Source organism: Cucurbita pepo, chromosome LG02 (assembly GCF_002806865.2).
Source record: "Cucurbita pepo subsp. pepo cultivar mu-cu-16 chromosome LG02, ASM280686v2, whole genome shotgun sequence".
In the NCBI taxonomy this organism is placed as follows: Eukaryota; Viridiplantae; Streptophyta; class Magnoliopsida; order Cucurbitales; family Cucurbitaceae; genus Cucurbita; species Cucurbita pepo.
In genome coordinates, this window is record NC_036639.1 from 4270021 (window position 1) to 4295924 (window position 25904).

Genomic DNA, 25904 nt, shown 5'->3' on the forward strand with positions numbered 1-25904 from the left:
TAATCGTAATTCTTTTCCGAATAAATCAAAGAATGACTTAATGGATCAAATTCATCCTTGGCTGTCACGAAACCTAGCGAACAACTCGAAAACAATACAATAATCTTTTAGTGCATTCAATTACCCAATTATTGTTGTATAAACGCTGACGATTAAAACAACAAGCTTTTGAAAATGAGATATCAACCACTTAGCTAAAAGATTGTTTATAAAGAACTTTGGGATAATGTGGAGATAGAGAGAGAGAGAGAGAGAGGCACCTTTGAAAAGGAAAGACAAAGAAAATGGATGCATATGATGCTTTGCTCAACAAAGAAATGATTTTAGGGTTAAAATTTCTATCTTTATAATTGGATAAGACCCCTCGTAAATGCTCGTGATGAGTTTGATTTGAGGTAATCTATCGATTATTAGTATAACAATACGTTGAGATAAGAATTCGAAATTTCATGTATTTTTTTGTTGTTGAAGATATATGTTTTAACATGTTGCATAAGTTATTTTTGGCACCAAAGAGCAGCATTGAGATGCTCATAAATACCCCATTCGGAGACGAGACGTTGAAATCCATAGCTTTTTTTTAACGTTACAGACACCTTTCTATATGTCTTTGTTTTCAGGATTTTTTTTGTGTAGATTTTTTTCGATTAGTTGTGTAGTAGTTGGTGAGTTTTTAGTGAATTGCAAACGTTATTGACAACCCTTTTCATTGTTTATCCTAAGCTACAAGGTTGTCGAGCTCAAACGTTAGTAACTTTTGTTGGCTATTTGAGGGTCGAATTATAGTGTAAGTCGATTTATAGTGGAAGTTTGAAATGCATTTTGTAATTCTATATAGAATCTACTATCGTCATCAGCCTCACGATTTTAAAACGTGTCTATTAGGGTGAGATCTCCACACCCTTATAAAGGAATGTTTCGTTCCCTCTTTAACCAATGTGAGATCTCACCATCTATCCTCTTTTGGTGCCCAACGTCACTACTGGCACACCGCTCAGTGTTTAGTTATGATATCATTTGTAACTGCGGTAATACGTAATGGATACAAACGAACAATATCTATAAGTTCCTTAAATTACGTCGAAAATTTGAGGGGAAAGATTAGGTTGAAAGGTAAAAGTGAATTTTCTTTCTTAGGAAAAGTAAGAATAAAATATGTTCTAAGGTAATAAGAAATATAGCACTTTTAATGGCCCATTTCTACAATATTATTTTTCTTTCTTTCCAAAGATAGAAAGGACAAAAAACTTTATGATGTATTATCAAAATATTAAACAAAAGTTGAGTAGTGCCTAAACCATAATCTTCCACCGATATGAACACAATAAAATCTTACTTTCGAAGAATTTATCGAGCTTAATAGTTAAGATATCTGTTCGTTTATTTGAAATTCAAAGCTGAAATCTTCGTTTCTTATATGTTCGCAATATCGAACTTAGTAATTAGGATATTTACTCGTTCATTTGAAATTTAAAGTTTAAATCTTTACCTTTACGTTCTTAAAATTTCGTATATTTTCGCAATTGGGTCTTAGAATTTGTTCTTAAAGATAACGAGGAATAGAGAAAGAAACCCGAAAAAAACAACGTATCATTGTCTTTCTTTAGAGAAAAGCAATGAGATTAATAGAGGTTGGCATCAAATGTAAGCAAGGGCAACAATGTGTGTGTCATTTTCTTCTCTTTGTTCCCATTTTATGACTTCATCATTATCATCGACGTAGGAGCGTTTAAGGTTGAGTTGATCGGGTTAAAACATTTTGAGATTAAACTCAATTGTACGGATTTCTAAATTTAAACCTAACATATTTAAGTTCGGTTGGTTCGAGTTCGATTGGTTGTTGTACAAAAGCCTATAAAAAAAGTCTCAAATTTTTAATATTATCTGGACCTATCAAATAGGTTATAAAAGATCTATGATAGCGTTTTTTTTATTGGCCCTCGTGTTCATTATTTCTGGTAGTGAACCCAACCGTTCAAATTTTCATTTATTTGAACCCGATCTAACTCAAATAAGTTAATAACTCAATTCAACTCATACAATTGACCAAAATTCCGAACATCATTTCACACATCGTTGTAGAAAAGTCACCATTTTCCGATAGGCTTTTTCGCTTACGGTTCGCCACAATTACGTTCTTCCTAGATAATAATAATAATAACAACACAATCATTTACCAACTTAAACTCAATTTCAAAACTTGAAAATGATTCAAACAACATCAAGTACATCAAAATCCCATGCTAAGATGAACAACAACAACTTCCAACAAAATGGGAACATAAGACCAAACCAAAACCAAAACCAAAACCAAAACCAAAACCAATCAATGATGTCGTGGATCAGGCCCTCCAGGGCTTAGCCTCTTCGACACAAAATGTCTTCCAAGCTTCTCCTTCTCTTCAATGATAAACTTCAATGTTTCTTCGACATTCTTCACAAATGACTGATTTTTCTTACTCACAGAAGAAGAAGAAGAAGAAGAAGAAGAAGAAAGCAAGCGGCTTTCAGCAATGGATGAACACAAGAGCAAAATCACCACAAGGCAAACAAAGAGCTTTACACGACAAGCCATTAAAGAAAGCTTTGAGCTTTTGTTGGTTTTGCCAACACTTGAAGAACTTAGGCATATATATAGATCTCAAAAACACAAACTTTTTATTAATTACTGCTAACAAAGATCAAAGTCAATATGGGACCAAAAAAATTTTTTTTTTTTTTTTTTTTTTTAATTGAAAGTCGTCGGTGCCTTTCCTTATGTGATGAGCATGCTTAAATGATTAGTTTAACAAAACCCATTTTCCACAATCTATACCGCCGCACTCTCTTTTCTATCCATACAAAATAAGATGCATAGCAGCCCCACTTTGGTTCATGTTCTGAGTTGTAATCAACTATTATCCAACCCAAAAGCGAACGATTATCAGAAATAATGTTCACAAGCTTAAACTGATAGGTTACGGTAAGCCGTTTAGATTGGACGATTGATATAAGTCATGACATCATGTTGTGTAATAGCTTAAGTCCACCGCTAATAGATATTGTGTGTTTTGGTCTGTTATGTATAGCCTTTAGTCTCACGGTTTTAGAGGTTTCCACAACCGTACGAAGAATGCTTCGTTCTCCCCTTCAACTGACGTGGGATTTCACAATCCACCCCCTTCAATGCCCAGCATTCTCGTTGGCACTCGTTTCCCTCTCCAATCTATATGGGATCCCAATCCACTCCCTTCAGGGCCCAGTGTCCTCACTCGCACACCCGCCTCGTGTCCACCCCGTTCACGGCTCAGCGTTCTCGTTGGCATTCGTTCCACTCTCCAATCGATATGGGACCCGCAATCCACTCCCTTCAGGGTCCAATGTCCTCACTTGCACACTCGCCTGGTGTCCACCTCTTCAGGGTCCAGCGTCCTTGTTGTCACTCGTTTCACTCTCCAAATATGGGACCCTCAATCCACTCCCTACACGGCCCAACATCCTCATTGACACACCTGCATGGTGTCCACCCCCTTCAGGGCCCAGCGTCCTCGTTGGCACTCATTCCATTCTCCAATCGATATGGGACCCGCAATCCACTTCCTTTAGGGCCCAACATCCTCACTAGCACACCCGCCTAGTGTCCACCTCTCTTCAGGCTCAGTCTCCTTGTTGGCACACCGTCCGGTCCCTAATAGACACATTTTAAAATCGTGAGTCTTACAGCTATACAAGTCAAAACAAACAATATCTACTAGAAGTGGACTTGAAATGTTACACGTTGAATCATCGTTGTTAGAATAACCCGTTAAGCTATGAACCTTTTGATTTAGTATGTATATTTTAACAGGGAAAGTAGGTGGGCTTATGGCGTTTTCCGTTATGTGTTATGAACCAATGGTTGGTGTGTTTTGTTGGAGCTTACAACTGAAGCAGAACATAAAAAGGTTAGTTTTTTAGCTCTTTTAATACCAACCCTTTAATGGGTTTGAAGTTTTGAACTGCTTAAAAGTGGAAAGCAACAATCTTGATGACTCAGAATGACTGGGATCAGCTAAACATCTCACTTTTATCCATTATCCCTCTCTGATGATGATGAAAAAGTATAAATTTTTGCAAAGAAATGTTACATGTTCTTGTAAGGGGACAAAAAAAACTACAAACAGAAGAGAAAAAGAAACTCTTTACATTAAAAAAAATGGACAAAGATTTGAAGACAATGCTTTTTGATGTCACTGCAAACATATGTTTGGAAAAAAACTCAAAGTTAAAACACAATGAACAGTCAAACGTTCTCTGGTTGTCACAAACAGGAAAATAACATATTTTATTTCTTTACAAAAAGTCAGCTCCACAAACTTTAGTTTTCAAGTGGAACATGTTTGTTTGGACGGTTTCTCCACTTTCGAACTTGTTTCGTTACGGGTCGGTTTGGAGTTACTTTCTAAGTGCTTAGAAATATTTTTTTTGTGATACTCGAGTAAAGGAGAAATATATGAATGAACTGAGACTACCTTCAAATGAGAGTGATCTTGTAACGACTCAGATCCACCACTAGCAGATATTCTCCTCTTTGGGCTATCTCTTTCGTGCTTCCCCTCAACGCTTTAATATGCGTCTACTAGGGGAAGGTTTCCACACCCTTATAAATGGTGATTTGTTCTCCTCCTCAACCAATGTGAGACGTCATAGATCTCGAGGATACGATCGTACATTTATTTTCCGTGGCTCAATCATGGAAATTCTGAAATTAAACCTTGCTTAGTTTGTAATAATTCTATATTGAGTGACCTCGTGACGTTTTGTCTATAACGATGTGACATCCGAGTAAAAGAGAATACATGAATGAACCAAACCGAAAAAGTCTTAAAAAGAATTGAAAATTATTACTTATACCAACAAGGTGTATCTTTTGTTCAGTGACACAATCATATAAACTCCAAACTTGCTTTAGTTTGGACAATTCTATATTTGGGGATCTCTTGAAAATTTTTTTAGGGAAGGACGTGAATGAAGAAAAAAATCCGTGTTGATTTGCAGGGATAATCTTTACTCTTAAAATCGAAAAGTAGGTAACCTGACCATGTTATATGGGATGTCGGGGCAAAATAGTCTTTTCGCATAGAAGCAGTTCAAGACAAGTAGGTAATTTAGTCATATCGTAGGAGATGTACGGAAATCTCGAACCATCTGATGCCAATGATACGATTATTAATAATAGAATTAATTTCGAGTAAATGCAATGAATTTGGGTCGTTGATCACATGCAAACAGCAGCTTTGTTGAACATATTAAAACAAAATAATAGGTTTGTAATTTCAGCACAAAAAATTAAAATGCATTATCTGATCCCATAGTGATGTTGTAATTGGAGCACTACCTTTTGTTCTTGCTATAAATACAATTAATTCTTTCCAATATACTTTTAATATATATTCTTCATACTCTACTTAGTACCATGTACATAAAAAAATAAATGGCATAACACCCACATGCTCCCATTTTAATTTTAATATTTTCATACCATCGGGCAGTCGTTTGAAATCCCACATGAATTGGAGAGAGAGAAACGAAACAGTCCTTACAACGCGTTTTAAAATCATGAGGTTTACGATGATACATAACAGGCTAAAACGGATAGGGTTTGAACTGTTACAAGTAGGCTTAGATGTTCTTTTTTTCCCGTGAAACTGGACCCAACTGAAGGAAAGGGTTACTAAAAAAGAGTGTCGGGACGGAGGTCCTTGAAGAACTGGTCCTCCAGGTCTTAATATGCAAACCCTACGATCACAAAGGCTAAAACTCCCATATCGATTTGATTTCATTAGACGAATTTGATCTAACAATCTTATTGAAAAATAAGGCTTTTAGATCTAAATATCCAAGAACTTCAAGACGATAAGAAATCACCCTAAAAGTGAGTAATATCCAGATTATCTTGTTGATCAAATATTTCAAGACAAGAAAACTTTTTTAAGATTCGAATCACTTTCACAAGCAAGATTGTTCATGTCAAGCTTGAATAATTCTAAGTACTCCGCTAGAAGAAAGCACAATGTTCTGTTTACAACATTTTTTACAAAACGCATACATGATTTTATATAGTCTCAAAAGTTGACTAGACATTTCAAAAGCGGTAACTTTCATATTTTATGATCATAAATAACCCGTTATAAATATAACATTTTCATTATCATCCACCCAAAAATTTGTAATCCTCGCGAAAAAATGAAGCTTAATTTTCTTTAATGTGGCGTGAATTCCATCAGTTGAACATATGTTTCTTTATCGAGATGTTTTAGCTCATATTATTTATCTAATAAATTCGAAACATTGGAGGGACTCATTAACACAAAATTAAAACATTTAAAACTTAGAATTTAGGCATTAAATTAGTACTAAATTCAAAACAATATGATATATTGAATCATTTATTGATGTTCATCCTATGGACAAAGGCAGTGGTTGAGGTTGATGGATCAGTGATGGTGCTGATCAGGGCCGCCGGGGGTGCTCCGCTGCACCTGGAAGCGCCTTCCACCTTGCCTATGGAGGCTAGCCATTAATGCTTCTCTAGCACTCTCCATAAACCCACTTGGAGAAGGAGCTCCAAAGCTCAAAAATGGCACCAAAATGATTACAATAAAGAAGCACAACAACAACTTCACTCCAATGGCGGCGCCCATGGCTGCTTTCTCCAAACTTTAATTTACAATGATGATGGAAGTGAAGAAGATGGGGTTATAAATAGTAAGTAATCCAGAACATTAAACATCATTATCCACAAAAATTTATTACCGACATTGTACCACACCCATAAAGTGACATCTTTTTTGTCGTAAAATAGTATACAATTGCCTTTCCACCAATGTTTTTTCTGGGTTGTGCCAAGCTCAAATTTGCAATCATATTTCATTATGCCAACCCTTCACCTCTTCTCCACAAACTCTTCGATCTCTCGTTCATCTGGTCGACAACGTTTGGAGTGGAGATTCGTATATTTAAGCTTTTGGCCTAAGGATGAGCGGGAATGAACAATGACTTGAGTTTCGTTCTTGACACTAGTTTCGAGAGACAAAATCTTTCGATCAAAATCTACCTCATATAATTACATTAAGATACCGGATGAAAGTGGGATTTTCTTCTATTCTCTTTTTATTTGAGAATTGAAGGCCTCTCGTAGAGTCGTCTCCTGTAAATAGGTCAAATTGACTCGTAGCATTAAGAAGTTTGAATATTGAATAGTCCTATCAAAATAAAAATATTATTGTAATACTGCTTACACGATCTTAACAAATTATATATATATATATTAGAGAGGGTGTTAAGGATATTTAGTAATAAATTATAGTTTACCATATATATCATATTTGATATTTTATTATAAGGTAAACATCTAGATATTTGTCTTCTTAACACACGTATTTTTCTATTTATTGTTATTTCCACTCATTACTGTTTCCATATCCTTTAAATTTATTTGATTATAAATAAGATAACTTTCACATCATTTAGGTGTGGTGGATGATGCAAACATTTTCAGAGGGGTTGAATCGATTTTGTTTGACAAAGAAATGATCTCCACACTACGAGATGAGGGGCAACTTGAATCCCGATACTCCTTATTCTTCTCCCGAGTCATTTCCATCTTACAACATGTTGTTTCCATTCTTTGGTTGTGATCCTTCAAATTTCACAACCGATCGAAGTTAAAGAATGATCTCCCTTATGAAATAAGGATCGAGGCATTGATCACGCCAAAATCTCATGCTGAGCAAACTATTAAACTTGGTTCTAAGTCGGTTAGTGATTTAGAAAAGGCTACTGAACAGAGTGTCGAAGATACACAGTCTATCGAATGTGTTCTATAAGTAAAGAAGTTGAAAAGATGGTTGAATCGCCGCCGACTCAACTAAGATCACCAAAAGCGACCCCACGGCCGCTAAATTAAAATGGATCTAAAACAATCCAATTCGAAAATTAACACATTAAACTAACAATTGTTGACTTTGATCCCACGAACAGCTATGAACTTTTAATTTTTTAAATGAGAGCTTGACTTCAATTTTGTTGTAATACTTAAAAAGTTCTAACTTTATACATTTTAGTGGCAAACCAAATCCAAACATTTAATGTTTTAAATGTCTTTTCTACACATAAATAAACTAACACAATATTTTGAATGATCTTGATCCAAATTTGCTTAGAATATTGCATAAGAACACTTGGATTATACCAAAATGAGATTAAAAAAATGGGTACTTTTCGATTACGAGACTTTTGGGTTTTATACTGTAATAGCTCAAGCTCATCGCTAGTAGATATTATTTGCTTTGGCTCATTACGTATTATCGTTAGTCTCACAGTTTTGAAACGTGTCTACTCGAAAGAGATTTCTATACCCTTATAAGGAATTGTTCGTTTTTCTCTCCGGCTAACGTGAGATTTCATAGATATTATAAAATTTTAAAAGAAAGAAGGTAGTGGGAATATTTTTTTTTTAGTGGAAATTGTTTGGGATTAGGGTTGGTAGATTATGAAACTATAATATTATTTGTCCGTACAATTCTATTGGTTTGATTAATTCATCCATTCTAATTGGTGGAGCTCGCAAAAGCTTTTAGGAAAATTAAATAAATGCCAATAACCCTTTTGAGTGAGTTGTATACACATTTGCTTTGGTGGATCATGCATGATTCATTTGAAATAAATCTTAGCTCAGTAAGACGTAAGTGAATGAACCGAGACCATATATGAATAAGAGTAATTTTGAGGATGTATATCTCATTATATCTCATGCATATATGAACCGAGACCATATATCTCATTTGAAATAAATCTTAGCTCAGTAAGACGTAAGTGAATGAACCGAGACCATATATGAACCCACCCATGCATATATATCTCATTAAGCGAAAGCTCATCATACATAACCCTGGGATTTGTAACGACCCAGATCCATCGCTAGCAGATATTGTCCTCTTTGGGCTTTTCCTTTCGGGCTTCCCCTCAAGGCTTTAAAACGCGTCTGCTAGGGGAAGGTTTCCACACCCTTATAGAGGGTGATTTGTTCTCCTCCCCAACCAATGTCGGACATCACTATGAAAAGTTTATGAAAAGTTAGGTCCTGCTCATATGTTGCATGTGTTTCATTCCTAATCCCAATAATTGGGTGACTTACTGAGTATTTCATAAAATACTCAAGTCACGTGCTACCTACATTTTTCAGGTAAAGGCAAGGCGTCAATGTACGGTTGACGGCGGAGCTGAGGCCACCATGGAAGTTGGAGACGGGATATTTTTTTGGAGTTTACTTTTATTAGACTGTTTTAAGTTATAGCATTGATATTGTTTTATTTGGATTTATTTTGAATTCAGTATTGAAGGTCTATTTTCGTAGTTTAGGTTTTGTTTTGGATTCATATTTATGAAAGACTCTTTCAAGGTTATTTATGATGAGCTCCCGCTTAATGCGATAAGTATGCATGGGTGACGTCACTAATTAGGTTAAAGAAAATTAGGGGCGTTACACGAATGGCTCCGAGCCTTTCTTTATGGTCGATCGGAAGAGACGGGATGTGGGGTGATCCAGGGAGGAGCTGGACAGACTCTTCTCTTGGAATAACTATCTGCTCAATGCCCATTCTGGCTTATTGGAGTAGCAAGCAATTTACAGAAGAAAGGCTAGTGGGTTCGTTGCAAGGACATCAGAAGATATCTCACTGGGTCCTGCTCACTTTTCTCTTAATACCTACCTATGTGACGATATGATCTCCACGGTAATAATTTAAGTCCACCGCTAATAAATATTGTTCGTTTTGGTTCATTTTATGTCACCGTTAGCTTTACCATTTTAAAACGTGTCTACTAGGAAGAAGTTTCCACACCTTTATAAGGAATGTTTCATTATCTCTCAAATAGATGTGGGATCTCACAATCTATCTTTCTTGGAGGCCCAACGTCCACGTTGGCACACCGCCCGGTGTCTAGTTCTGATACCATTCGTAATGGTCCAAGTCTACCACTAGTATATATTGTCTACTTGGGTCCATTATGTATTGTTGTCAACTTCACGGTTTTTTAAAACACGTCTATTAGGGAGAGGTTTCCACACCTTTATAGGAAATATTTCGTTCCCCTCTCCAACTGACATGGGATCTCACAATCCATCCCCCTTGGGAGCCAGCGTCCTCATTGGTACACCACCCGGTGTCTGGTTTTGATACCCTTTATAACGACCCAAGTCCACCGCTAGTAGATATTGTCTGTTTTGGCCCGTTATGTATCACTGTCAGTCTCACGGTTTTAAAACATGTTAGAGAAAGAAACAATATATTTCTTACAAGGGTGTGGAAACCTCTCCCGAGTAGATTCGTTTTAAAACTATTAACGGTTATACTCAGACCAAAACGGACAATATCTACTAACAATGGACTTGGGTCCTTACAATATCTACTAACAACCCACACAGCATGTTAGACCAATAATTACGCCCTTCCGATTCCTGATCCGATGCAATGTTCTACTAATGCCAGATCTACCTGCCATGCTTTAATCAACCACATGAGCTTTATCTCATACATTTAGTCAAAAAAGTGTTCATAATTGCATTGAACTTCTAACTTCCCAGACAAACAATCAAACACAACGTGGGCAATCCCATGGAGTAATGAGCCCAAGTTACCTTGGAAGTTGCATGCCGTAGATCATCAACAGTTGTCTGAGTCCCCAATAGGAAACCCACCCATGGATTTCTTCACTATCAGCAACAACAATCGTTCGATTTCGTCATCGAATTCGTCATCAGGGGATCATACTTCTCGATACCCAGATGCCCGATTCACGAGAAATTGAGAAATCGATGATCGTTGAGGAAATAGTTGNTTTTTTTTTTAGTGGAAATTGTTTGGGATTAGGGTTGGTAGATTATGAAACTATAATATTATTTGTCCGTACAATTCTATTGGTTTGATTAATTCATCCATTCTAATTGGTGGAGCTCGCAAAAGCTTTTAGGAAAATTAAATAAATGCCAATAACCCTTTTGAGTGAGTTGTATACACATTTGCTTTGGTGGATCATGCATGATTCATTTGAAATAAATCTTAGCTCAGTAAGACGTAAGTGAATGAACCGAGACCATATATGAATAAGAGTAATTTTGAGGATGTATATCTCATTATATCTCATGCATATATGAACCGAGACCATATATCTCATTTGAAATAAATCTTAGCTCAGTAAGACGTAAGTGAATGAACCGAGACCATATATGAACCCACCCATGCATATATATCTCATTAAGCGAAAGCTCATCATACATAACCCTGGGATTTGTAACGACCCAGATCCATCGCTAGCAGATATTGTCCTCTTTGGGCTTTTCCTTTCGGGCTTCCCCTCAAGGCTTTAAAACGCGTCTGCTAGGGGAAGGTTTCCACACCCTTATAGAGGGTGATTTGTTCTCCTCCCCAACCAATGTCGGACATCACTATGAAAAGTTTATGAAAAGTTAGGTCCTGCTCATATGTTGCATGTGTTTCATTCCTAATCCCAATAATTGGGTGACTTACTGAGTATTTCATAAAATACTCAAGTCACGTGCTACCTACATTTTTCAGGTAAAGGCAAGGCGTCAATGTACGGTTGACGGCGGAGCTGAGGCCACCATGGAAGTTGGAGACGGGATATTTTTTTGGAGTTTACTTTTATTAGACTGTTTTAAGTTATAGCATTGATATTGTTTTATTTGGATTTATTTTGAATTCAGTATTGAAGGTCTATTTTCGTAGTTTAGGTTTTGTTTTGGATTCATATTTATGAAAGACTCTTTCAAGGTTATTTATGATGAGCTCCCGCTTAATGCGATAAGTATGCATGGGTGACGTCACTAATTAGGTTAAAGAAAATTAGGGGCGTTACACGAATGGCTCCGAGCCTTTCTTTATGGTCGATCGGAAGAGACGGGATGTGGGGTGATCCAGGGAGGAGCTGGACAGACTCTTCTCTTGGAATAACTATCTGCTCAATGCCCATTCTGGCTTATTGGAGTAGCAAGCAATTTACAGAAGAAAGGCTAGTGGGTTCGTTGCAAGGACATCAGAAGATATCTCACTGGGTCCTGCTCACTTTTCTCTTAATACCTACCTATGTGACGATATGATCTCCACGGTAATAATTTAAGTCCACCGCTAATAAATATTGTTCGTTTTGGTTCATTTTATGTCACCGTTAGCTTTACCATTTTAAAACGTGTCTACTAGGAAGAAGTTTCCACACCTTTATAAGGAATGTTTCATTATCTCTCAAATAGATGTGGGATCTCACAATCTATCTTTCTTGGAGGCCCAACGTCCACGTTGGCACACCGCCCGGTGTCTAGTTCTGATACCATTCGTAATGGTCCAAGTCTACCACTAGTATATATTGTCTACTTGGGTCCATTATGTATTGTTGTCAACTTCACGGTTTTTTAAAACACGTCTATTAGGGAGAGGTTTCCACACCTTTATAGGAAATATTTCGTTCCCCTCTCCAACTGACATGGGATCTCACAATCCATCCCCCTTGGGAGCCAGCGTCCTCATTGGTACACCACCCGGTGTCTGGTTTTGATACCCTTTATAACGACCCAAGTCCACCGCTAGTAGATATTGTCTGTTTTGGCCCGTTATGTATCACTGTCAGTCTCACGGTTTTAAAACATGTTAGAGAAAGAAACAATATATTTCTTACAAGGGTGTGGAAACCTCTCCCGAGTAGATTCGTTTTAAAACTATTAACGGTTATACTCAGACCAAAACGGACAATATCTACTAACAATGGACTTGGGTCCTTACAATATCTACTAACAACCCACACAGCATGTTAGACCAATAATTACGCCCTTCCGATTCCTGATCCGATGCAATGTTCTACTAATGCCAGATCTACCTGCCATGCTTTAATCAACCACATGAGCTTTATCTCATACATTTAGTCAAAAAAGTGTTCATAATTGCATTGAACTTCTAACTTCCCAGACAAACAATCAAACACAACGTGGGCAATCCCATGGAGTAATGAGCCCAAGTTACCTTGGAAGTTGCATGCCGTAGATCATCAACAGTTGTCTGAGTCCCCAATAGGAAACCCACCCATGGATTTCTTCACTATCAGCAACAACAATCGTTCGATTTCGTCATCGAATTCGTCATCAGGGGATCATACTTCTCGATACCCAGATGCCCGATTCACGAGAAATTGAGAAATCGATGATCGTTGAGGAAATAGTTGAAGAAAGAAGTGAGAAATCCCAAAAAAATAGTCAGTAAGTATTTATTTTCATCTTATCGTAAATGTGGACATACGAGATCGTTTCATCGTTGATTGGACCTATTGCACACACATTCTTAGATGGTCATGCTCCTACTCACATTCTAAGCGTGAGATGTCGGTGCTTATGAGTAGTAATCACTAATAAATCTCGTCTCGTTGAGCAATTACAGACGCACAGATTTAGATCTCCCTTATCTCATTTTTATTTACACTTCCATTTTCATTTTTGTTTATTTTACTTTATCTCTTCAAAACCCACACCATTCAATTAGTGTCTCGTTACCTCAGTTGCACACTTAGAGGAGGTTTTCGTATTTAAAATTGATTATTATTATTATTATTATTATTATTATTATTATTTTGTTAACTTCACTTGGGATTCAATACTCAAGAGTACTCTCGTTTTACTACTTGAAGAGATAGTGTGCACTCGGACTAAGTTTCAACCTCGCTCCCGTTAATAATATCACAACTTTAAAACAAAATAAGGATATTTTTTAAATAATATTTTCATAACTTAGCTATTTACATTTATATATTTATATATAACACGTGTCATATATTTAAATATTTATATTATATTTCTTTATTGGTTGTTAGTACTTTTTTCTACGTAATTATGAATTTAAAAATCATAAACTCGTGTATAAGGTGTTTTGAGTCATGATCGTGTATATATATATATATATATATGGTTCATAAAGTTGAAATAAAAAATGTGAATTTGTTGGACCATTTATTTGGATTGTGATTATTTTGTATGATATATTTTGAATTATATAAATTATTTTATTTATTAGTTAAAGCAAAAAAAAAAAAAAAAAAAAAAAAAAAAAAAAAAAAAAAAAAAAAAAAAAAAAAAAAAAAAAAAAAAAANNNAAAAAAAAAAAAAAAAAAAAAAAAAAAAAAAAAAAAAAAAAAATTGACTCTTTGATGGGCATTTATTCCATGCGTTAAAGCACGGTATTGAAATTACCCATCAATCAATTACAAATAAATTACAAAAAAAAAAAGATAAATAAAAATGCCAAAAAATAAATTATATGAAGGGACCCACAGAAATTATCTCGAAGGCCAACCCCACTGCCACGTGTCATGTACGCAAAAGGAAGACGGTAATCCTTAAATCCACGTCTGACGGATCAACACGGAAAACTCATCCATTTATGGGTTTGTACGAGGCGCGCGTGTGTCTGACTCGGAGATAACGACATGACACGTGGGAACGCACCCCAATAATGTTGTTTTAAAAGCACTACAAGTCGCAAAGCTCGGCTGACCTGCCACAACTGCCACGTGTACTTTTACCTTTTTACCACTTACATTTTCCAGTTTACGTGAAAAATATTATTTGTATGAAAACAAAATTAAAATAATTATGTAATTTTTATATGATTTATCATAGGTTAATAATTCTAATAATAAATTTATGATTTTTTTTTTTAATTTTAGATGATTGATTGGGTTGATTAAAACCATATTATTATATCATATTTAAATTGAAAATCATTCATTAAAGAGATTAAGAAAAAAACAATAATCCACAAAAAAGACAACAAAAAAGACAGAAAATGTTCGGTCATAACCAAAAAAAAAAAAAACATTATTTTCCATAATTTAAAATATATAAATCCCAACTAATACATAAATACTGAAAATATTATTAAAAAAAAAGTTTGTTTGGTGGGATTAGACGGTATAATTATTATTATTTATCCATAATTTCAATAAATTTAGACTAAATATATAATTTAAGTCTATTTATTTATTTTTTGTGCTGTAATCATTTGTCCACGTCAGATTCTGATAAGACATACCTGCCAATATCCATCATTTTTTTAACTAATACAATTTTATTAATATTCCTAATTATTTTTAAAATTCTCTTATCCAATCATTAGATAGATAATTAATAATCAATTAACAAAATTCGGTGAGATTGCATATATTAATTTAAAATATATTAGTGGGTCCTCAAATATTTATGGACGGTAAGCTTATTCCAAAAATAATATAAAGTTAAATAATATTCAATATTCTTTATAAAAAGTTAATAATTTGAATAGAATATTTAAGATATTTGAAATAAAATCTAAAGGTTTTAAGATTTTTTTTTAAGCGAATAAATTTAAATTTTAAAATAATAATAATTAAAAAAAAAAACTTAAATTGACGAACGGCCATTATGCTCCTATTGATTGTAACCACTTGCGTAGAAATATACTTTTCAAATTCCTTATTTTATTTTATTTTATTTAGTTTAAATAATTAATTAAAATAACTTATATTTTATTTTCAATGGTCATGGATGACGTACTGTTCTCCTTTATTGAAATAGTGGAATAATAATAATAATGAATAATTTAAATTATTGTAATTCATGGTGTTTTTTTGTGGTTATTTTAGTGGCAAGAGAAATAAAATAAATTGATTTCTTTTTTATTTAAAAATGGGATTTAAATAAAAATTAACTATTTTTGAATATATGAAAAAATAAATTATTATTGTGCTATTTTATATATATTCATTAAAATAATAATATAATATCATCTTAATAAAGGTACGACTCAACCCGTCTTAATAATTTTATGTTCGAATTTAAATTTATAGTAATTATTTCTAGCAGGTATAAAATTAATTTTACAAAAAAAAAATAATAATAATAACTCCATTAGAAGTGATTTTTATTTTCTTCATTTAATTTTATGTACTTTATTAAAAAGAATTTTTTATACATTAATAATTTTTTTGAAAATTAATTTTATTTTGAAGTTTATTAAAAATAATTATGTTAATTAATATTGGTTAAACACATTTGATTATTTGATTAATATATATATATATATATATATTAATTTTATTTTTAATTACAAAAATGAAACAAGAATGAGATTAATGGTTGATTAAAATAGTAATTAATCACCTGAGACAGTTGGTCGCTTTCGTCAGCACACAATCGACAAAACACCGATGTTTTCCTTTATTTATTGATTTATATATATATATGTTAATGTTACATACAAGGGGACTAAGTTCCACAAAATAATCATATAAATATTATCAATATAAATAATATTTTTATAAAACCTATAAAATTTTATTGTTACTTTTCATTATTATTATTATTATTTATTCACAAAGTTTCCCAAGCCACATGACGCGCGTGCCCAAAAATATAACCATATTTTTATACCCTATGATAACATTAAGTAAAATTATACAAAAACGTTATAAAAAATTTAAATTCTACTAATGGAAGCGATATTTAATATATTCATACATTATCCAATATTAATATTTTTGCACTAAAAATATTGGAGAGCGAATATATGTATATAATAAATAAGGACTAAAAATGGATATTTTTTTCTAAACCAAACAATCCACGAACCAATCCCAAAAAGACAAAATTTATATATTTATCTATATATATTTGGTACAAAATTAAATAACAAAATAATATTTAATAGTTTTCAATAATTTAGGCAACCATATATATTCCACATCATATCTTCAACAATAATTGAAAGTGCATTATGTTGATAATAATGTATGTCACACATTATACCATTTTTTTTATGTTTATCATCCAAACAAAATATATGACATTTAAAAGTTTTTTCATTCTCAGTTAAAATCATTTTTGGTGTGAGATCCCACGTAAGGGGAAAACCAAACATTTATTAGAAGGGTATGGAAACTTTTTTCTAGTAGGCATTTTAGAACGGGAAGATGATGGTGATACGTAATGGGCAAAAACAGATAATATTTACTAATGGTGGGGATGAGCTATTATACATGATATTAGAGTCGGACATTGGATATTGGGCCTCCAAGGGAGTGAATTGTGTCGGTTACAGATAGTATTAGAGTTAGACACTGGACACTGAGCCTCCCAGCCTCAAGGTGGTGGACTGCGAGAGCCAAGACACTCGATGTTAAGCCTCAAAGAGAGTGGATTACGATGAGCCGAGATTGGGAGATCTCAAATCAATGGAAAGAAAGAAGTGTAGAAATATTTAAAGCGAAGAAAAATGGGGAAAGTATGAAGAGCATGATGAAGTCCATCACTTTCCAGATAGAGAGAGGGTGAGAGGGCGCAGTGATTGTAATGGCAGAGATATCTTTTATAATCAAATGCTGGCGCAAAAGAGAAAAAGGCTGTCAACCCCTGCCAACTGCCACAATCAAGCCTTCTTCTTATAGGCCCATCCAAATTTCTTTTCACTTTCCCATCCTCCATCCCTCCCTCCCTCCCTTCCTTTTTCTAGTAATTTTGTTGTTTAACTTCTTCTTCTTCTTCTACTTCTTCTTCTTCCTTTCATTCATTGCTCTCTCATGGAGCGAGATGGGTTGGGGTGAGATTACCGCTGGTTTTTGCATCTGGGTTTGATTGGGTTTTTCATTTGGAGGGCTTCATGGTGAGTGGGAGGATTGAATGGCGGAGCCCTTTTGGAGAGGCTACACAAACGCAGGATTTAGAATTAGAGCTCCTAACAATGGCGGTTCTACTTTCAGACGGGATTACAGGAAATTGAAAAGGAATCGGCAATCAATTAGGAAGAAGAGCAGTGTTAGTTCATTTAAAGCTGGAAGAGGGGAATCTCACGGGACTGGCCCTGGATCCTCAGCCGAATCATCGTCTTCTTCATCATCGGCGGAGCCGGAGTCACGTTATAAATTTCAGTCATACAGGGGAACAAGAGGAAGAAGACGGTCGGAATCTTCAGTATCTCTATGCGACTTTAGACTCACAATCAACCAAGAAGCGCCCGTACTTTCCTCAGCCGTCGGCTTCTACTCTGCCTGGGTGGAGCTTCCAAGATGAGGCAAGAATGGGGGAGTTCGGCCATCAACAGCCGACGAAATCTTCAAGACTGGGAATGAGAAGCACCGGCGGCGGTAGTGGCGGTGGAGGCGAAATCTTGGAGGTTCAAGGAGGTCACATTGTTCGATCGATTGGAAGGAAAGACCGTCACAGCAAAGTTTGCACGGCGAGAGGCCCGAGGGACCGTCGTGTTAGACTCTCCGCCCATACTGCCATCGAGTTCTACGATGTGCAGGACCGTCTCGGCTACGACCGGCCGAGTAAGGCCGTCGACTGGCTCATCAAGAAGGCCAAACCCGCCATAGACAAGCTTCGAGAGCTTCCTGGATGGAATCCAAATGGTTTGAATACGAGCAGCGAGAAATCGGCAACGCAGAAGGATGAGAAGAACAGCGAAAACAAAATTCCGGTTTCTGTTCACCCGCCGGAGGGGAGTACAACTAGGAATTTTGTGGCCGGCAACGGCGGAGTTTCCGAATGTACCATGAAGAATTTGCAGAATGGTTCCACGGAAGATAACCCTAATAGCGATAACTCCAGTTTTCTTCCACCATCTTTCGATTCGGATTCGATCGTCAACACCGTCAAATCGTTCTTACCGACGACGACGACGACGACGACGACGGCTGCTGCAGAGACGCCCTCGTCAATTTTTGAGTTCGACGCGTTTCCGCCGGATTTACTCTCTAGAACCAGTAGCCGAGCGCAAGATCTAAGGCTTTCCTTACAGTCTTTTGAAGGATCAATATCAAAGCTCGAATCCGAACGAACTCAGCATTCAATTACTCAAAATCATCAAAACGACCATCCCTTTTTCTCTGGATCAACACCATTGGCTGGCTTCGACGGATGGTCGGAGCAGCATCCCCAATCGGCTATGGAAATCGGCCGACTCCAGAGGATTTTGCATTGGAACACGGTGAATGCAGATCTTAGCGGCGTAGACGGAGGTGTTAATGGTGAATTCTTATACAACTCGCAACCAACAACCTCGAGTTTTCAGCCGCCATCGCCGTCGCCGATTCTGCAACCGTTGTTCGGAGAAAACCAGTTGGTTTCTCAGAGGGGACCCCTTCAGTCCAGTTACACGCCCTCGATCCGCGCTTGGATAGACCCGTCAATTACCTTCTTCGACAATCAACAGCATCCAACTCCACCGTCGATCTACCAATCCACATTTCCGGGTCTTGGATTCGCCTCTGGCGGATTCCCCAGGTTTCTAATTCCGGCGCGGATCCCGGGCGAAGAGGAACACGATGGTATTTCTGAAAAACCATCATCTGCTTCCTCCAACTCCCGCCATTGAATCTGCTAAAAAAAGCTCAAATCTCTCTCTCTACTCTGTAAGAAACTACATTCCATCAAAACCCAGTTCACAAATCCCATGTTTCGTCCTGAACATCATTGATTGACCTGGAAATTTCTTTCAACAGGACTTCCTCTATATCAACTAATAAAGCCAGTTAAGTAGCCACGCCATTGCTTTGCTGCTAATGTGGAAGCTTGCTTGCAGGGAGCAGAATTTGGGTTCCTTTCTCAATGGCTGGCTCATACAGTGGGAAGAAGAAGAGGAAGAAGAAGAAGAAGAATCCTGAAAGCATCACATCAGGTGTCTTCATTCCCGAGTATTCTATATGTTCTGTTTCTATCTACTACTTGTTTATGCTTCAGCTTTTTGTTTCCCTGTTTGAAAGCTTTGCCTATCTGCTTGGTCCAGTGTGTGTGTTAAGTTAGCTATGGTGTATTTTAATGGTGGAGGCTTTGCCTTTTCCATTGATGTACAAGTACACAACATTCTAGTGTTCTTCCTGCCATCTTTTCCCCTTGCTTTTCATTGTAATAATGGAAACCCAATGCCTAAAAAAGGGAGATAATATTGCGCCCTGCAATAACCTGATCCCTCATCTCTAATACCTCCTTGATTTGAGCTACTTTGTTTTTAGATTTGATTGCATTTTTTTTATTTAGGTAAATATGTCGAGAATCTATTAGACATCTAATAATTAAAAAGAGAAAGGTAGGAGGAAAGTAAGGTGATAAAGCCGATAAATGTGAGTTGTGGGATCGTTTGATTTCGAGTTAGAGTTTGAGTTAATAATTCGTAGAACTGGTTGGAAAGACATACGACCAAACAAGGACCGAACAATGAGTGAAGTGGGGCGGAGTTAATAACTTCACTTCACTTCACTCCTCACCTAAATGACAAACATCTTCTTTTGCTTTTGGAATAACCAAAATCTAAGCTTCTTCAATGGTCCCAAGACTGTGAAGATGATGAAACCCCTGCTACACATTTAGTGCTATTCTCAGCCTATTTGGTGATGCCAGCTGAACCTTTGGGTATACAAAACAGCACTTGGAAGTAGGCATAGAGCTAGGAGTGCTGCAGAAGGCTTAAACCAAAATGGTTCATAACCATCCATATCCAAGATTTGGATAAGATTCAATCACTTGATGATTCGGACAGTTTCCTGTAGAGTTATTTACTTCTCGCTTCTAAGAGTAAAAACTATTCTCACAGACTCATTCGAGTTCTTTTAACGTACTTTGTTTTCACTCACATGCATCCAAGTAAAATTCTTAGAAAGTCATCTAACATATAGCACATTTAATCTTAGTGTTCCTATAATGGAAAGGTACACCTTATTGGTATAAGTAATAGTTTTCAGTTCTTTGAAGCCTTTCTTAGTCATCCTATTCTGCTTTCATTCGAATGTAGTCTTTGGTGGTTCATTCACGTACTCGAATGTCACATCCTCTGCTTCTTATCCAAATCATATTGATATTCATGCTTTCATTACACAACCAGACATCAACTTCCGGAAAGTGATGGTAGATTGTGAGATTTGGCTGAGAATGTTGTTAGAAGTGGTTTTAGATTTGAAAACAAGATTTAGAAGAGAAGATAAAGCGTAGTGGTGGTGAATTAATGTGTGAGGAGGTAGAGTGAATGTGTTGCAGAAGAATTGAATACTGAGTGAGTCAGATGGCATGGCGTTAATATGGAGGAGTTATTGACCACTCTGACCCACTCTCTGTCTCATTGACTCAATGTTATCTAGTACTTGGGTAATAATTTGGAAAACATGTCGTGTGATTTATTATTATGTTCATATGTGTTGCCCTGTCCCTTAATACCAGTAGCCTGCAACATTTTATCTCTATAACACTTCTGTTAACATAGCTGCATTTATTGTGCTCAAATCTGTAATTTTGAGAAGACCCGTCTGATGCTCTGCTCCATAACTTACAGGAGAATAAGTGTGGCAAGTTTTATATAATCAAATTCTTAGATTGGATCGTCACATCTATCTCGAATTTTTTAAACTTGCTTTCTCATNAATATATATATATATGTATATATATAATGGGATGGTAAAGGTATTTAATAGGCGCTGAATGCTCTGAACGAACATTTTCTTCTCTTTTGGTAAAGGGTGGGTGAGGGTCTTCGTTCGTGAAACTCATTCACTTAATTACAAGTAGTTGAATCCAAGTCGGTCGGTCCTCGTTCTCGAAACGTTATCGATCCACGGCTACAATTTCTTGGTAATTTTCATTCAATCTCAGAGTCTTTCCATTTTATCCTCCTTTTTGATCTCCTCAAATTTCTCTGCAGCGCTTCAATTCTACTTCCCCTAATTTTGACATAATCGGACCTTGAACGACGATCGTCTACCTTCCGTCACGATGGCAGTTGCATCTGAAGAGACCACAAGCATATGCAATCACTGGTATTGTAATTCTGGATGGATGTATAGTTTTTTTTTTTTTTTTTTTTTTCGGCAATGAACACGGGGAGAAAAAAAAAGAGTGAGTTTAAAAATACTCTAGGAAGTAACCTACTTGTACGCTCTCATCACATCTTTAATTTATCTGCGTGCTTAACTCTAGGTTCTGGGAAGTTTGAGCCTAGTTTCTACTGTTGTTTGAGTATCTGGGGTGTCTGAAGTTTCTTCGAGTGTTTTTGCTCACGGACCCACTATGAATTTCGAGGAGCTAGTTCATCCTTTTCTGGCGTTGCAAATCTGCTGAGTGACAAGTCCTATCTACAGAGTCAACTACTTTCTTGTTCTTAATTTTGGTAACTTGTTTTGCTCATGCAGTGAATGACTAGTAACATAGGTTAAGGCACAACCTCGTAAAATTCTCATGAAATAGATGGTGTGAGCTAATTTGAACATCATTCATGGAAGGTTGTTATTAGCTAAAAGACCCTCTCACATGACCATAAAGTTATTAGATACTGGATTAACCTATGTAGTCTCACGCCCCTCTCTTAGAAACGAATTTACAACACAGTGACCCTGTTCAGGAGACCCCTAACCCTTTCCAACAAGATTGGGGCACCCTAACCCTTTCCAACAAGATTGGGGCACCTACACAGTACCGTAGTCACCTTATACCTAGCTCCATGGTACATGTACGAAAGTGGAAATAGTTCAAAAATATTTTTTCTCATAATTATATTAAGTAAAGGTTGAAATAAACACGTCTAATATTAGTCTCTAAAATGGTGGATAAAATCTTAAAAAGCAGAGCTTAAAAAGGAAAAATGAGTAAATTAATGATGGATGAGACTCATAAGGTATTTTTAGAGGTTGGAAAATGAAAAAATAAAAAATATATATATAACCCAATAGATGATAGCAGACAAGGGAGAACATAAAAGATTATAACATTAAAAAACAATATTTTGTATGAAAAAAAGAAAAAAGAAAAAAGAAAAAAAAAAAGAGAAATGATTAAAATGGAAGGAGGAAGAAAAGAAAGACAAAAACAAAAAAGAAAGACAAAAACAAAAAAGAAAGACAAAAACAAAAAAGAAAGGCAACCTAAAGGCGATGAATTGGGTTGTAAAGTTGGGTTGGCCTCGAGCTTTTGTTGGAACTAAAATCCAATTTTTGAGAGAGAGCAAATCTCGGAGACGGGTTTTAGATTTACATGGAAACCAAACCAAACCCACATGAGTAAATTGCAGTGGGGATGGATCATACGACTCATTTTTCACCATCACAGTCGGTCTACCCATCAAATCAGGAGAGTGGAGCGAGGATTTGGGCGACTTAATCGATTTCTCACTCTCTTAATGTATTATTCTAAATCTCTTCATTCCTATTTTCAAATCTTCCCCTTCTTCTTCGATTCATTTGATTTCATTTGATTTTTTCTTCCGGACATGTAACTGGATTTCAGAACAATCTAACTCTTTCGAATCTTTTTCTTCTTCTTCCTCTTCCTCTGCGAGATTTTTGCTTTATTTTGCTGCTTCGATCCTTGTAATTCCTGTTGATTTTTGCCCGTTTTTGTTTTATTTTTGTACATCTCGTTCTTGTTTGTTCAGAATCCTTCATGCTTTGTGAAGTGGATTATAGAGCTAGGGTTTTAGTTTTAGTACTGAAAAAGCTGAAACTAGGGCGGGAGTTATTAGAATCTTAGGTTTTTGTTTTGAATCATAGATGGAAGATGATAGGAATGGGCGAAGAAGACCAAAAACGGAGGTGTTTTAATCATAGATTTGGGAGTTTTGGGACAATTGGTGGTATTAGTGGTAGATCTTCTTCTAAGAAACTAAAGCCGAAGCCTAGGAAAGTTCCTCAAAGAGGGCTTGGTGTTGCACAGCTTGAGAGGATTAGATTAGAAGAACAGCAGAAGAATGGTTCTGGTGCTGCTATTTTTTCATCTCCTTCTCCATTATCACCAACTAAATCCTCCTCTTATATGTCGTTACCGATCCCCGGTTTTCGCCAATCCAATCGTTCTTCATCTTCGTCTTCGTCTTCGTTCCTCTCGCTCCCTCCAGTGAGTCTCTCCTCTTCCACCTTAATGTTTGGACCTCCTCTGCCTGTTCTTAACATGGCTGTTAAAGATTCTTTCACTGTTCCATTGGTGGATCAAGCAAATAGTGGTGGATCTGAAACTGGGTTGTCTGCAGTTTCTATTTTGGAGCAGGGAAATGCTCTCAAATGGCATAGCTCTTGTGAATACTCTCTTGAGAAGGAGAATTGTGGGTTCCATCCCGGTCAGGCGTTTCGTTCGAATTTCGATTTCCCTTATGAAGTTAGCCCTCCCTGGCCTTCCCCTGAACTCCTTCAAAGAGCTCAGCAGAATCATTCACCTTCTCCAATGGTAATCCATGAGTTCTTCTTTTTCTTTGATTGTATTCTTTTTAATACCTATTTGATTAATGGAACTTGCAGGTGAATGTGTCTTCAACAACTTCACAGTCTTCTGGCCTTAATACCCAGATAGAGCCCCCTTCAAACCAAAGCTATTGTTATGGCAACTACTCAACCATCTGGGCAGACAAGGAAGAGAAGGTGAATTCATTTACTTTAACCATTATGGTTTTCTAGAGAGATTGATTATCCACCACTGAAACATGCTCTGCTCTTGTTTTGTGGAATTTCAGTATTTAGTTTAGCTCAAAGTATAGCTGTTTCTATGAAAATGATTGTGTAAATTATGTAGTTACAGATGGTTGGCACAAACAGATTGTCTCTCTTTAATCCAAACAATCCAACCGATCCGACTTTCAATTACAACCACTCTTCCTTAGCTATTCCAAATAGATCCAATGATTCTACTTCGCACGGCAGTGGAAGTGCACCGAGTTGTCGGTACGACAAACTCTGATTTGATCTTACTCTATATGCTCTAGATATACTGTAACAGCTCAAGCCTACCGCTAATAGATATTGTCGGGTGATTGTGAGATCCCACAAGCATTCTTTATAAGGGTGTGGAAACCTATTCTAACAAACGCGTTTTAAAAACCTTGAGGGAAGCACGTAGGATAATATCTGCTAGTGGTGGGCTTGCCTGTTACATATACAATGATATATGCCAAAAGTGTTGTTTCAATGTGCAGAGAGGTTCATACACCGAGTTCTTTGGAAAACGACAAAGAAGATGCTGACTTAAAAGGAAACTTCCTTAGCCTTGCTTGGACATCATGTCCAAGCTCGAACAATGTCAACTGCCCTCCAACTTATCCGCTTCTGCAGAACCATATGCATTCCGATCATCCTTTTCAGGTGAGAAAAGAGAGAGGGTGTAATGGTTTACATAGCTTTGGTTGTGTGTTTTGCTGAAAATCGTTTCTTTTTCGATTGATATGTCGAAGGGAGGAGGGAGACGCGGCAGGTCGACGGGAAAGCAGCCGTTCTACAGCTTCCTTCCACCTGCAGAGGCAAGAACGAGGAGAGAGAACGAGATGGCGGTGAACAACAAGTTCAAGGGCGAAGCTGGAGAAAGAGTTGATCTAGATTTGAAGCTGTAGAAGGTAGAGAGGCTAATGCTTTGTTGTTGGTACCAAAAGTGGCTGGTGTTCATATCATATCTTAGAAATCAATTGCTACAAAACCTGTATGTTACTCTCTTACAACTTCTGGTTTTTGGTTAAATTATGCAAAATTTATGTTAGGAAATCCAAATCTTAGCCTGAGGTTGGTTTCTTCTTGCTGCCTTTTTTGTTTTTAATTTTCTGTGGTTGGTGTCTAGCTCTAGTACCATTTGAAACCGCTCAAGCCCATCGCTAGTAGAAATTGTATGCTTTGGTCTGTTACATATCGTCAGTCAGCCTGCTAAGTAGAGGTTTTCACACACTTGTAAGAAATGTTTCGTTCTTCTCTCCAACCGACGTGAAATCTAATCTCACAACTACCCCTTAGGGTTAGTGTCTTCGCTAGCACATCACTTGGTGTCTGGTTCTGATACTATTTGTAATAACTCAAAATCACTCTAGTAGATATTGTCGTCAGCCTCACAATTTTAGTTCACC

General features: G+C 36.4%; 2 protein-coding genes across 3 annotated transcripts; both read left to right on the forward strand.

The window, feature by feature from the left end:
- Positions 1 to 17432: 17432 nt before the first annotated feature.
- On the forward strand, positions 17433 to 20063 carry LOC111788880 (transcription factor TCP4-like). The gene is made up of 2 exons (XM_023669443.1): positions 17433 to 19464; positions 19555 to 20063. The coding sequence occupies exon 1, from the start codon at positions 18129 to 18131 to the stop codon at positions 19425 to 19427; it is 1299 nt and encodes a 432-aa protein (XP_023525211.1). The 5' UTR covers positions 17433 to 18128; the 3' UTR covers positions 19428 to 19464; positions 19555 to 20063.
- A 2877-nt stretch (positions 20064 to 22940) lies between these two features.
- Positions 22941 to 25582, forward strand: LOC111788000. Of its 2 annotated transcripts, none has more exons than XM_023668128.1 (5): positions 22941 to 24250; positions 24322 to 24441; positions 24593 to 24741; positions 24993 to 25158; positions 25248 to 25582. In XM_023668128.1, exons 1-5 carry the CDS (start codon positions 23588 to 23590, stop codon positions 25401 to 25403), a joined length of 1254 nt encoding a protein of 417 aa, XP_023523896.1. In that variant the 5' UTR covers positions 22941 to 23587; the 3' UTR covers positions 25404 to 25582. The 2 variants fall into 2 exon arrangements, with proteins under 2 accessions (XP_023523896.1, XP_023523897.1); XM_023668129.1 differs by having other exon boundaries at positions 22942 to 24250; positions 24599 to 24741.
- Positions 25583 to 25904: the final 322 nt, after the last annotated feature.